This window comes from Haliotis rubra, unplaced genomic scaffold, assembly GCF_003918875.1.
Source record: "Haliotis rubra isolate DU_JTF1 unplaced genomic scaffold, ASM391887v1 Scf788, whole genome shotgun sequence".
Lineage (NCBI taxonomy): Eukaryota > Metazoa > Mollusca > Gastropoda > Lepetellida > Haliotidae > Haliotis > Haliotis rubra.
The window spans coordinates 297,829-312,620 of NW_025767510.1; the positions used below are offsets into that span (position 1 = coordinate 297,829).

The 14,792-nt window shown below is 43.4% G+C and overlaps 1 protein-coding gene across 2 annotated transcripts; it reads right to left on the bottom strand.

Moving 5' to 3' along the window:
* Positions 1-2,062: 2,062 nt before the first annotated feature.
* On the bottom strand, positions 2,063-12,467 carry LOC124261077 (coactosin-like protein). 2 transcript variants are annotated; one of them, XR_006894251.1, is made up of 5 exons: positions 12,122-12,467; positions 11,753-11,835; positions 11,229-11,386; positions 3,865-4,787; positions 2,063-3,684 (listed from the first exon to the last, which is right to left on the bottom strand). XR_006894251.1 is itself a non-coding variant. In XM_046695397.1 (4 exons), the coding sequence occupies exons 1-4, from the start codon at positions 12,196-12,198 to the stop codon at positions 4,680-4,682; spliced, it is 426 nt and encodes a 141-aa protein (XP_046551353.1). In that variant the 5' UTR covers positions 12,199-12,467; the 3' UTR covers positions 2,063-4,679. The 2 variants fall into 2 exon arrangements, 1 of the variants encoding a protein (XP_046551353.1); XM_046695397.1 differs by having other exon boundaries at positions 2,063-4,787.
* Positions 12,468-14,792: the final 2,325 nt, after the last annotated feature.

A 14,792-nucleotide genomic window follows, 5' to 3' on the forward strand; every position in this document is an offset into this window, starting at 1 on the left:
TGAAGATCAATTCTAACCCGAATCTTCACGGGTGTGTAGTAAAAGACATTTTGAGGAGGCACAACATTCCTGTACTGCCAAGGCGGGCTGTTTCAGACTTCTCTCCATAGAGAGATAGAACCAGAACCAGCTGTAGTGCAGTTGTACCAATGTTTAGTTGAAATTTAGAACATCTCCCTGTCTGTTTTCAAGCATCCGATGGCTTCAATGCGCCGCCGCTGCATGGCCTGTATCAACACCAAAGATGGTCACACCCGATATTGACATTGTTAATTGAGTTGTTCCTTCACCTCGGTTGTAGGCTTGTCTGTCTCCTGTTACAAGATCTGGGTTTTGTCAGTGAATGTATGTGCTAAAACACTGATCATTTATAATGTCATGTTGATGTTTAATACATAACATACATACTACGCAATTCGCTGTGCAGTTTTAAGGCCATTGGGCACGTAAAACCAATAAGGTTTCAATTAGGGTTTATTTCCGGTTTGCCCTTATTGTGTTTCTAGGGTTGTCAGCGCCAACCCTGCTTGTTGGTTTCACCATCACTACACGCACACGCACACGCACACGCACACGCTCACGCTCACGCACACAAATATAGAAGAACTAACTTAAATATATACTGGAAAAAATAGGTTAGGGATATTGGTATTTTTATTATTGATATTTTATCAGTGTGTCATTGAATAGGGGCGGTGGGGTAGCCTCATGGTTAAAGCGTTGTCTCGTCACGCCGAAGACCCGGGTTCGAATCCCCACATGTGTACAATGTGTGAAGCCAATTTCCACCGTGATGTTGCTGGAATATTGCTAATAGCGGCGTTAAACCAAACTCAGTCAGTCAGTCAGTCAATGAATAAATAGATTCAAAAATTACATATACCCCTCACTATTTTTGTCCAGTATAGATCATCTGTATATGGGCATACTGTGTATGTACGACAGTAGATATCAGTTATGCAGATACGAACACGAACTTTGTTTGATTTCAACTTCCTTGTACTCCTGATAATGCCTGTCATTCATTCCGCGACCTTTGAATTCTTCCATTGATACTATATATGTGTCACTAGTATAGGGTTGAACTAGGTAAGGTATTACCGGGTTCAAATAATGATAATCCCTTACATCGGGTCTATCAGTGTTCCCCATCAACTTCCCACCCAGTGATGAGCCTAGGACTTATAAAAATTGCGACACACCCACTCTGGATCCACCAGTGCACCAGATTACATCGGATTCAGATCATGTAAATTACATTCAGATCATGCAAAATAAATGTATACGTGCATTAGGGATCTGCCGCGTTATAACGGGGAGTGTTATCCTGATAACGAATCATACACCTTTTATGGATAACGACTTATTGTGTAGTGCTTCGTTGTAGCTTCTTACTCCGCTGAAAAATGGGAATCTACATCGGAACGTCTCTCAATGCAGTGAACAAGAACTTGATATCCATGGTCCATGGGCGGATCCAGGAATTTTGAAACCCCCATTGGTTCCGCCGACGCAAAAAAAAATCTTCAATGTGGTCTTAAGTGATTTTCAAGGGAGGTGGGAGAGAGGGGGGTGTTGTCCCCCCCCCCTCCTCTGGATCCGCCAATGATATCCATAAAGTTGTATGCTTCGTTATTTACCCACCAACTTCTAGAAAAGCCATCAAACAATTGCGATCACTTCGATGAGTGAGTGAGTATGGTTTTACGCGGCTTTGAGCAATATTCAAGCAATATCACGGCGGGGGACTTCAGAAATGGGTTTCACACATTGTACCCTTGTGGGCAATCGAACCCGGATCTTCAGCGTGACGAGCGGACGCTTTAACCTCTAGGCTACCCCACAGCCCCTTTGATGAAATAAGCACAGGCATGATGCTGACACACCTAGGATTCGAACACACAAGCTGCAGATCCTGACTCGGGTGAAGGCCGCAACTCGGCGGAACAGACCTATAGGTCACCGGGGCCAAGTCATTCGTACAGAAGAATAATGTTCCATCTTAATTCATTACCACGCCTGATTAAATATAATCATAAAAATAAAGACGCGTGAGACATCATAAACTTGTAAAAATAATTTATTTCGTAAAATACAACAGTGAGCTGTAGAGTCTGATATATAACCCTGTATCACACACTGAGGCCCAAACACATATTCTCGTTCTCAGTCATTGTCCCAATGGGTACAATACATTTGCATTTTCCGTGTGTCTTTGAGACAACGAATGAAAAGCAAATACATCATTCAACAATCACTGCCTGCTTCATGTTTACAGATTGGACAATGGCAGAAACAGACATAGCTATACAACTGTATCACTAAATTCGTACATGGTCATTTTTGTTCTAAACTTTATGTTACGTTTGGAAAGAAATAATCAAACTGGTGAAACTTACATAAAGGAACACATATCAATTACCGTTGTTCATACAACACCGTACACACAGGGCCTTTTTGAAATGGTAGCTCTGAAATATGTTCCCCGCCACATTAATGTGGTTTTGTTTTGCCATTTTGATTGTTCGTCCTGCTGTTGGACACATTGAGAGCTGCATATGTTATAAGGCAAGATGGTGAATTAATGAAACTGCGCGTGATAAATCGATGAAATATGAATTCAGAGTTTCGCTTTGATATTAACATCCAAACATCCCCGACATTCTTAACAACTGTTGCAGAAAGGTGTTGAAATCCTAAATCTGGTTAAATGGTTTTGGTTTTAGAGGACAACAATAAATAGAAACATAACATGGGTAAAACCATATATATAAATGTTAGTTCATAATATTTGCGAATTGCACACAGCAGAATATCGTAATAGAATACAGGCAATGCATATCGACCTTGACCTTGAGTCAGAAGCTGAGAATCTTAGATAAGACTACGACTGCGTATCGGAACTGCCCCCCTTGAAGACAATCACTGCTTTCTTCCTGTCGCCCAGGGTTGAATTTCGACTCCGTGAATTTCAAGGGGAATTTATCATTATGGAATAAATCTTTGACATCTTATAATACCGCACCAACTACAGATTAACAGAAGTGTTGTTCTTTCATCTTCACAGAACATTTTGATTTTGTTCGTATGGACTGTTCATTCCTGACATACCGTGAGCCCAACAGTTTTAGCTTATCTTCTGTACATACATGGAACCTAAAACAAATAGTAGGGCACCACACGGCTACACATTCTTGTGGAGGCTACAGAGTGAGGACAATGGAGTGAGTCAATAGCTGTGATGAGGAAATTGCTGAGAGTCGACACTTCAATTTAGTAAACGTTGACAGATGGCGTTTTAAGTCTGTGCACATTACTGTTAAGGTGTAGATTAATCAGATAAAGTGAGTGAGTGAGTTGGGTTTTACGCCGCTTTTGTAAGTATTCCAACCATATCAGGGGGGTTGAGGAGAAAGAGAAGTGACAGCAGAAATGGGCTTCACACATTGTAGGCCTACCCATGTGGGATCAGATATGGTGAGTGAGTGGGTTGGGGTTTAAGGTTGCTTTGACGCGCAGCTGTTAGCCTCAGGGACAAAAGCTGAAGTGATGCAGATATCAGACGGTTATCCCTCTGGTAACACCACGATCACCCTTATAGTGCTGACATACCCAGCGCCAACAATCGGGGGGGGGGGGGGACTTGGCTTCAAACCCACGATCATAGGTTTAAGACACGTCTACCTGGGATAACTCAGCACAGACAGTGTCTACCTGGGATAACTCAACACAGACGGTGTCTACCTGGGATAACTCAACACAGACAGTGTCTACCTGGGATAACTCAGCACAGACAGTGTCTACCGGGGATAACTCAGCACAGACAGTGTCTACCGGGGATAACTCAGCACAGACAGTGTCTACCTGGGATAACTCAGCACTGTGTCTACCTGGGATAACTCAGCACAGACAGTGTCTACCTGGGATAACTCAACACAGACAGTGTCTACCTGGGATAACTCAGCACAGACAGTTGTCGCACTTAAGACAAGCCCTTCGTGCCCCCAAATGACATGACATACTTTAGAAATAAAGACTTTTACCATTTGTCATGCATACACAGTAAGGCAGATGTTTGAGGCCATATATAATATAGCTGATGGTGTATGCATGAAATCTGTTTGAATCAATACCATAGCGGTTGTAAGAAGTCGCAGTTTGATCAGCTTTCTGGATTCTCCTGTCAATGGTTGAACACATGATGTGACTGCATGAAGTCATTGCATAGGTGGTCTTCGTGTATACATTGCATTGCTGAGTCAGCTCTTAATTGCACGGAGGTGGTAATCCTGTTTCTCCATGGTTACACTTGAAAAAGTAACAAACTGTATACGAAAATTAAGTCTACAAGTTAATCTGGGTTTACAATACAACATTAAGTATATTTAGTTTGTACGGAATATATTACTAAAAATATTTAAGAGAAAATGACTGAACGTTGGGAGTTTGAGATGTGGAGAGGTGGATCCAGATGCGGCCTCTTCAAAATCTGTCCCCCAATTCTCCATCCTGCTGCCACAGAACATATGTTCCAATAATCCCCAGACACACGGGACAGTTGTCAAAGACACCGCACTATTCCAGTCTTTAAAGATCTCTACTCATAATCCACAGTTTCAACCATTGCGATTCACATTTAACATAGTCAGAACTGTTCAACTGCACTAAGTTCTTTGTCATCATTGACCAGTTCCATAGTTGGCTCCGCCTGCTTTCTTCACTTCATCCGTGATGTACTCTATTCTGATTTCGTCCTGTTCAGAGGTCATGATTTCCACGGCAAAGTTCTGCAATGATATAATGATAAAACTAATAACGGTTATTTCTTACAGGCGCTAACGTCCATCCACGAATACATGCTCATGGTGCAATGGGATGTTGATAAATACATAAGTGATTGAGTTTAATACTAGTATTAAGGGTAGTACTAGTACTAGTCAGTTACGTCATGACCTATTAGCTTCAAGCAGGAAGGACGTCCAGAGTGAGTGAGTGACTGAGTAGTATTTTACGCCGCTTTTTGCAATATTCCAGCAATATCACCTGGGGGGACACCAGAAATGGGCTCCACACATTGAATCGAACCCGGGTCTTCGGCGGGACGAGCGAACGCTTTAACCACAAGGCTACCTTCACCGCCCCAGGAAAAGTTTATGCATAAACATTCCAAAATAAGAATCATTATTCATATTTGGTTTTAAAGCCAAATCGATAGGCGGAAACAAAGAACACGTTAACGCATTTGTTTATGATCTTCCTCATTCTAAACAAAGATCTATTTTCACAATGCTTTGGTTAAACTGCTAACACTTTGTCATGAACTACAATACACGGCGTTAGTATTTCCCCATACTTCAACACTGCCGTAACCAGGAAACCTGATCTGTATCTGGTAAACAGTAGGCTTAGATCTGCAGTGTAGAGTAGCTCATCGCGTTTAACAGATCGATTATTGTTAATTGCGCCGCGTCAGACGTCAACAACACGACTGGTTGACGCCGGTCTGCGTAAAGGTCGTGTGAGGAATCGAACCCTTCTCTTCAGTGTGACAGGGGAACACGTAAAGATCTACTCCCAACCCTTTATACACTGGTAGAAATCTACGTTTAATAGGTGCGACCATGGAGGTTTCAAATCCATTGCAACTAATTCAGTTTTAACGACAACCATAGGTATCTTTTCCCGTGCCATTTCTTACGCAGAAATATCTCTGGACAGACCGACAGACAGACAACCTCCAAATATTTCCTCATAGCGACCGATTCAGGAAAAGCAATGTTCCAGTGAACATTAAATTCCAAAGGCTAATCACCAAGTGGGCACGACAGGTATATGTCTTCATCACTTAACAGCCATTATTTATTTATATGACATTAATCCCACTGTAAATCCCCACTGTACCTTGACTGTTAGCCATCCTTAATGAGCTGTGCATCTATGCCACTCATTAATTACTGATGTTCATATCTTTAACTTAATCCATGCCAGGTGATCATGGCTACCATCTAAAGCCTGCATGGTCCAGAGAAGACAACGAACAGCGTCCAACCCGTGGCCTCTTTTGGGCACTCTAGGTGCACCAGGAAAACCAACACAACCACTACCACTATGTGTTGACCAGGCGCATCGTTATTCTTACACGTATAGTGCAAACTAGTGTATACCGCAATCTATTGATTCCATGTTATCACTTCCAACCGCGAACCGTACCCAAACCCCTAGCATGTTATAATCACGTAGTCATAATCAACGTCACGTATGTCGCCATAGCACATGCAGTATGAACGTTGTCAGTTCCATAAAGTGAATGAGTTTAGTTTTACGCCGCTTTTAGTAATAATCCAGCAACATCACGGCGGGGACACCAGAAATGGGCTTCAAACATTGTATCCATGTGAGGAATCGAACCCAGGTCTTCACTCTTCAGCATGACGAGCGAACGCTTTAACCACTAGGCTACCCCACCGCCCCACCATAAAGAGTCCAGCATGACGAGCGAACGCTTTAACCACTAGGCTACCCACCGCCCCTCCATAAAGAGTCTCCTATATTTAACTTCTATATTGTCCAGGCGGATAAGCATTTAGACCCGGAATAAATTGACATGCAATGAACTACCGTTATAACAAACTAAAAGGGACCACCAATTTTAGTTCATTACTGTTGTCAACAATAAACATCATATGCAGCAAAGACCCGCAAAAACAGTTCGTTATATATCCGTCAGTTCCTGATATACGGGGACGGTGGGGTAGCCCAGTGGTTAAAGCGTTCGCTCGTCACGCCGAAGACCTGGGTTCGATTCCCCACATGGGTACAATGTGTGAAGCCCATTTATGGTGTCATCCACCGTCATATTACTGGAATGTTGATAAAAGCGGCGAAAAACTAAACTCACTCACTCACTCTTTATACACGTAGGTTACAGTACTGTCCTTAAGGCGCGGGGTTACCAGGTTAAAAAAACATAGAGAATCGACAAGGGATTTGCACTACACATTAAATGAGCCTGACAATTATCCTGGAAAAATTCCGTGAGATCAAAGATATAACCGACTCATATATTGATTGTTAATTAACTTTCAAGGTGTTTCAACAATAAGTGTGTAGACATATCAGATTGGCCTGACAAGTTTCCTACATCATCGACCCTGTTTGTATGTAACATAAACGAAATAATCTGTATTTATCTCCCGCGATAACGGCCTAAAATGTGGGACCCTGTTTTAATCAAGGCACACTGTGGCAACTTCAGTGTATTTGACTTTGAAATGCTCTGTGAAATGTAACCACGTGCAGTCTCATGTACTGTCAGTGAACTATTGACCCGTATCTGTTGTAATGGACTACATCATTTATACCTCGGACTCTATCGACTGTCACGTGATACCCTATTGTGTTATAGATATGATATACATTAGGTCTCACGTGACACATGGACAACGTCCCAACGACAGCAGGGCAAAGGCCCTCTAACCTGAATGACCTTTTAAAAATACTACGTACAAGTGACCATGCAAAGCCACATCTCATACAGAGTTCTTTAACATTCAGTATTCTGCTGGATTATTTCATCACATCAATTATGTTAGGGATCGTTAACATATTTTATGAAATTGTGAACTCAGTGTTCAATACAAAAAGTCTACCCAAAATATATTCAATTCTATATCAATCTAAAGACACGTGTATGACACGCATCAATGCGTGGGTATAGCGTAGGTATACGTGGTGCATAGCAAATGTCAATGGTTGGTTAGGCATGGAATTGTCGGGATGATGGACTGTATATCAAGCAGAAGACTCGGGGAGAATGAAGGCATGGGGTGTGGGATGCATCCGTGTGTGACACAGAATCCCAGATAGCATTCGGACGTTGGCCCAACGTTGGCAATGTTGGCAAAACCATTGCCAACGTTGGCTATCTGAAAAGTCTGAACAGAGCATATCTGGGAGAATGAAGGCCATGTAGATGTGACATACAGAATATGTGGGAGAATGAAGGTATTGGGATGGATTTATGGATGTGACAGCATATGTGAATACAGTAATACGTCAGGAGAATGAAAAGCATATTGGGAGTACGGATGTGACAGTATGTGATACAGAATACGTCAGGGAGAATGAAGGAAGGTATTGACAGGAGTGATACAGAATACGGATGTGACAGTATGTGACACAGCATACGATAGGGAGAATGAAGGAAGAGTATGGATGTGTCAGGAGATATGTCAAGAATGAAGGTATGGGGAGTACGGATGTGACAGCATACGTCAGGAGAAATGAATACATTCAGGAGGATTTATCAGTAGGTGATTGGGAATACGTCAGCGAGAATGTGAGTATTGGTATGTGACAGTATGTGACAAAGCATACGTCAGCGAGAATGAAAGTATGGGGAGTACGGATGTGACACAGCATACGTCAGGGAAAATGAAGGCATTTTGGAGTACGGATTTATCAGTATGTGACACAGGATACGTCAGCGAGAAATGAAGGCATACGTCAGAGAGAATGAAAGTATGGGGAGTACGGATGTGACACAGCATACGTCAGGGAAAATGAAGGCATTGTGGAGTACGGATTTATCAGTATGTGATACAGGATACGTCAGCGAGAATGAAAGTATTGGGAGTACGGATGTGACAGTATGTGACAAAGCATACGTCAGCGAGAATGAAAGTATGGGGAGTACGGATGTGACACAGCATACGTCAGGGAGAAATGAAGGCATTTGGAGTACGGATTTATCAGTAGGTGACACAGGATACGTCAGCGAGAATGAAGGCATGGGGAGTACATATGCTATACATATACGCCAAGAACTGGAAGATACGAAAGTCAAAATGAGGATCGAATATATCCATGTTAGAACACTGAAATGAGGAGGCGATCTATCCCTGTGTCTTCTTGAATGAGTGAGTTTAGTTTTACGCCGCTTTTAGCAATATTCCAGCAATATTACGGCGGGGGACACTAGAAATGGGATTCACATATTGTACCCATGTGGGAATCGAAGCCGGGTCTTCGGCGTGACCAGCGAACGCTTTAACCACTCGGCTACCCCAACACCCGTGTCACATAAGAACGTCCAAATGAAAGCCTAATATAAGAAAGGTAGGATACGTAGGGTAGGATGCCCTGGAGAGGATAGGAGAAAGCTGGGGTGGAAATTCACTGATATGCCCGCGTGTTACTATGGAAACGTCAAAGCGGTATCGCAGTATACGTTATATCGTCATGCAACATAGGAAAAAAGAAACAAGATATGTTTATACGTTACATAAAGAACGCCGTGGTTTGAAATATATACTCTCCCAAAAAAGAAACGCATCATGAAGACAGCAATTTCATGTAAGCAATGAATTAAAACGTGATTCATTTTACAAAAGGTTTTGCTCTGTTTATGAGTCCTATGGTGTTTATGTTTTGAAACATCACAACAAAACGCACCATCCGTAAAATACCCGTATTTAACAGCATGATTTTCAATTTCGGCGTGTAGTGTCACAGAATACACAATTCACATGCAATGCACGTGAAAGTTGGGGATAGTCTCAATGATGGGTATAAAAGGTTGATCGCTGTCTGTCGATTATTCACTGTATTTGGAATATTGTTGACGAACGCAAAATGCCACGTCTAAGTGAAGCCAACTGTCATATCGCCATTTGTTTGCTTAAAGCTGGCCAGTCTCAACGTGCAGTTGCCCGACGCATGAATGTTCACTAAAGCACCATTTCACGGCTCTGGGAGAGATATCGCCGGCAGAATGCGGTAGCAGATGCCCCTCGAAGTGGGCGACCTCGAGCGACCCCTGCGGCGCAGGATCGCTACATCCGGGTACATCACCTGCGTCATCGAACAGCTACGGCGACCAGTACCGCTCGACAAATACCCGGATTGAGGAGGCTTTCTGCACAGACCGTCAGGAACAGGTTGAGAGAGGCTTGTTTACGTGCCAGAAGACCTTATTTTGGCCCTGTGCTTCGACAACAACATCGTCGACATCGAGTTCAATGGTGCACCAACGTTCAGGCCTGGAACCTACCGAATTGGCGTAGAATCTGGTTCAGTGATGAATCACGATTTCTATTGGAACGACGCGATGGAAGAATGCGGGTGTACAGACGTCGACGTGAACGTTTCGCCGACGCTTGCGTTCCCCAGGTGGACAGATTCGGCCGGGGCGGTGTTATGATGTGGGGAGCGATCACCTGCCGTAGAAGAAGTGATTTGGTGATGATCCAGGGCAACCTGACAGCTCAACGGTACTGTGACGAAATCCTACGCCCACACCTCCTTCCAATCATTGATCGCAAGAGGGAGTTGTTTCAACAGGACAATGCCAGGCCCCACACAGCACGTCACACTAGAGACTTCCTCCAGGACCACAACATCAATGTGCTCCCCTGGCCCTCAAGATCACCGGACTTAAACCCGATCGAACATCTGTGGGATGCCCTGGACAGACGGGTGCGACGCCGTAACCCTCAGCCCGACACTTCAGCAACTCGCACAGGCACTACAGGCAGAGTGGGCTGCGATTGGGCAACACGAGATACTGAGACTTATTCGTTCGATGCCGAGGCGATGCCGTGCAGTTCTGGATGCCCACGGTGGTCACACGAGGTACTGACTTCAGCGCCACCACACGTCTCCATGTGATACTCAAACTGACTTTCCTCGAGCTGGTGCCAAAGACGGATAAGTCTGCATTCCCAGTGTGCAATTTCGCTATATTTCATTGACTCATAAAGCCTACAAGATGTTTCAAAATAAACATAAAAATACAGTTGAAATTCCTATATGCGTTTCTTTTTGGGAGAGTATACATGGTGTGAAAGAGTATCGGCCTGTATTCCATAGTAAACTTCGAGGACGATAAATGCATAATGCATTTAAATGTTCATATATGTGAAATACATAGATACAATGCAGCACCGGGCCGGGGTTATAGGCACCAGTCCCGTGTCACCAGCCTCATATTGTGTGCCGTGTATAACTCACCTGTCAATTTCTGTGACACACGTCTCAACACATGAACACCTGAGAGATAATTTGTGGAAAGTCCACTGCACTTTTGCAAGTTAACGAGTGCACGGGATGCCCTTATACACACAGACTGATGCAGACGCCGTGCTCTTAATTTGTTTTGTCGTGAGTTGTGTAAAGAAATGTCATAACAAGGGTTAAAGTCATTGGTGAAACGTCTCATTAATACATACTTGGATGACTTGTTTTATAAGGGATTTGTCCGTGCTCAGCCTCGCTCGCTTTAATGCTGATAAAAGGGAACCGGCCCACGTGACAAGAGCAAATTTTGATCGTTTGCTCAATTCGTCGCCCGTAGTTATACGAATAAAACCAAACGCCCTTTCATCATCTGAAATAAATATACATCGAATACCGAATAGAAACAAAATATACAATGACAAAATAAAAATAAAACGAAAAGTGAATAGCATACTCTACGCAAAAGTCATGGTCATTCATATAAGCGAGAGCACAACGCAAATGATGCAAAGTAAACGATGGAATAACGTATGCAAACAATTAGCATCTGTACGTCATGCAGAGTAATAACAGGCATAGTGGCATATGGTGTTAACGACCTTTGAAAATTTGTATTCTCAATTATACACTTTATTAAACCAGCATTACAGTTATTCTGACTGTGTTACCATTGTGACAACATACTTGTATTATAATGACATGAGATGCGGTATTTATTCATATTATTGTAGCCTACCTCCGAACTGTGATTGAAACTCTCCGTAATCATCCCCAGTAGCGCTCCTCTGAATAGTATTCCCTTCATATTTGAACACAGCCCTGCAAAAGTCAAAACTCCTGCTAAAACACCCCTGTACTAATGAGACACCGCTAAAGTATCAGGTTGGTGGGTGTGCCTTTATTCAGGTACCCACAACAAGTTTACAGACACGATGCAAAAATCGATTAACAAAACAACACGCAACAAACTAAATATTTCAAGCAAATGTTAAAAGAAAGATTTAAGCTGATAAAGCAGATTAGGATCAGATTACAGATTGATCGTTGAACAAGGATTACGACATTTTTGAACATATGGCGAAGCGGTTGTCAGAGTTTGACTCACCAAAGGGTAGCTGATGCATCGTCTCTCACGTCTTCATAGGCGGCCCTAACGTCATCTTTGTCCAGTTTGGTCGACATACTGCTCGTTTGTGAATATCAACACAGACGAGTGTTTGAGCTTCAAGGCGAGAAGTCGTATATTTCGTCTGGTCACCAAGTGAGAGCGGGCAGACGACAGACGGGAGCGATGTCTAGAGGTTGATAGGTACAAGTCGCCGTGCTCTCCAACAGACTCGGTAATTTCCCAGGTACGACACCGGCTTCTTTCAACAAATGCTCCCGTCTTTACTCGCAACGACAATCCTTGCAGTCTTCGCCCAGTGACATCACCGAGATCAATAAATGAGCTCGCAAGATAGCTAGCAGACGACGCATTTGAACCAATCAGCAGTGAGCTGACGGTAAACTTTCCTAATAAGGAAGTTAACGCCCCTCCGGCTCAAGTTTTTACCATGTGACGGTAATTATCTGTCGGATAAGTATTGGACGGAATTATGAGTGATTAATATAGGTTATTATACCACAGGCGATGGTAGGAATGCCTACGGGGTGGTATGGTATCAAGCATTACAGTAACTACTATGAAGCGGCGTGCTGATAACTGCTAGGAATTCCGAAACTTTCTTTATTACCTAATTCAAAGGTCGCTCAAGGTGCAGCTAGGTTAATGCAGATAGGAGTGTGATTATATTCACCTTGACAATGTATGGCCACTCATATAGCCGTAAGGACAAGGGCAAGTCCAGCTTAAATTACTTTAATTACTTTAAAATAGACGACGACGCTGCTAAATACTTACATTGAACTATAGAACACGATGCTGCTAAATATTTGCACACCACTAAAGATCACGATCGAGGCTGCTAAATACTCTTACTGCACTACAGTGAGCGAGTTCTTACTGAACGGGGGCGGTGGGGTAGCCTAGTGGTTAAAGCGTTCGCTCGTTACGCCGAAGGCCCGGGTTCGATTCCCAACATGGGTACAATTTGTGAAGCCCATTTCTGGTGTCCCCCGCCTTGATATTGCTGGAATATTGCTAAAAACGGCGTAAAATCATACTCAGTCAGTCAGTATTACTGAACGTCTCATCAGCTATATATCGTCGAGTGACTGCACTCCGCTACTTCACTACAGACCAGGCGTTGCAACATTCCTCAACTGGACTATAGACCACGACGCTGCTAAATATTGGCACTACAGACCAGGACGCTGCTAAATACTTGCAATGCACTACAGACCATGCTGCTGCTAAATACTTGCACTGCACTACAGACCATGCTGCTGCTAAATACTTGAACTACAATACAGACCAGGACGCTGCTACATTCTTGAACTGCACTACACACCACGAGTCTGCTAAAGTCTTGTACTGCACAACAGACCAGGAGTCTGCTAAATACTTGAACTGCACTACAGATCACAAGGCTGCTAAATTCTTGTACTGCACTACAGACCACGCGTCTACTAAATTCATGTACTGCACTACAGACCACAATGCTCTTAATACTTGTACTGCACTACTGACGATGACGCTGCTAAATACTTGTACTGCACTAGAGACCACAACGCTGCTAAATTCTTGTACCGCACTACAGACCACGAGTCTCCTAAATTCTTGTACTGCACTGCAGATCACGAGTCTCCTAAATTCTCGTACTGCACTACAGACCACAACGCTGCTAAATATGTGTACTGCACTACAGACCACGACACTGCTAAATACTGGTAACCCACTACTGACAAGGACACTACTAAATACTTGTACTCCACTACATGCCACGACGCTGCTAAATACTTGTACTGCACTACAGACCAGAACGCTGCTAAATTCCTATACTTCACTACCGACCACAACGCTTCTAAATTCTTGTATTGCACTGCAGACAACAACGCTGCTAAATACCTGCACTGCACTACAGACCACAACGCTGCTAAATTCTTGTACTGCACTACAGACCAAGACGCTGCTAAATACCTGCACTGCACTACAGACCACGACGCTGCTAAATACTTGTACTGCACTACAGACCACGACGATGCTAAATACTTGTACTGAACTACAGGCCACGACGCTGCTAAATTCGTGTACTGCACTATAGACCACGACGATGCTAAATACTTGTACTGCACTACAGACCACGACGATGCTAAATACTTGTACTGCACTACAGACCACGATCGATGCTAAATACTTGTACTGCACTACAGACCACGACGCTGCTAAATTCTTGTACTGCACTACAGACCAGGACGCTGCTAAATACTTGCACTGCACTACAGACCACGACGCTGCTAAATTCTTGTACCGCACTACAGACCACACTACTGAATCACGCACTACAGATCTCTCCTAAATTCCCGTACTGCACTACAGACCACAACGCTGCTACATATGTGTACTGCACTACGGACCACGACACTGCTAAATACTTGTACTCCACTACTGACCACGATGCTGCTAAATACTTGTACTGCACTAGAGACCAGGACGCTGCTCAAAACATGAACTGCACTACAGACCACGATGCTGCTAAATACTTGTACTGCACTACAGACCACGATGCTGCTAAAAACTGGTACTGCACTACAGACCAGGACGCTGCTAAATACTTGTACTGTACTACAGACCACGACGCACTTGTACTACAGACCACAACGATGCTAAATAC

Excerpts from the sequence above, each read along its gene's own strand:
- LOC124261077 (XM_046695397.1), bottom strand. The coding sequence starts at position 12,198 with ATGTCGACCAAACTGGACAAAGATGACGTTAGGGCCGCCTATGAAGAC. Across the intron at positions 11,836-12,121 it reads GATGCATCAGCTACCCTTTG|GGCTGTGTTCAAATATGAAG; the intron begins GTGAGTCAAACT and ends TGACTTTTGCAG. Across the intron at positions 11,387-11,752 it reads GTTTCAATCACAGTTCGGAG|ATGATGAAAGGGCGTTTGGT; the intron begins GTAGGCTACAAT and ends TATTTATTTCAG.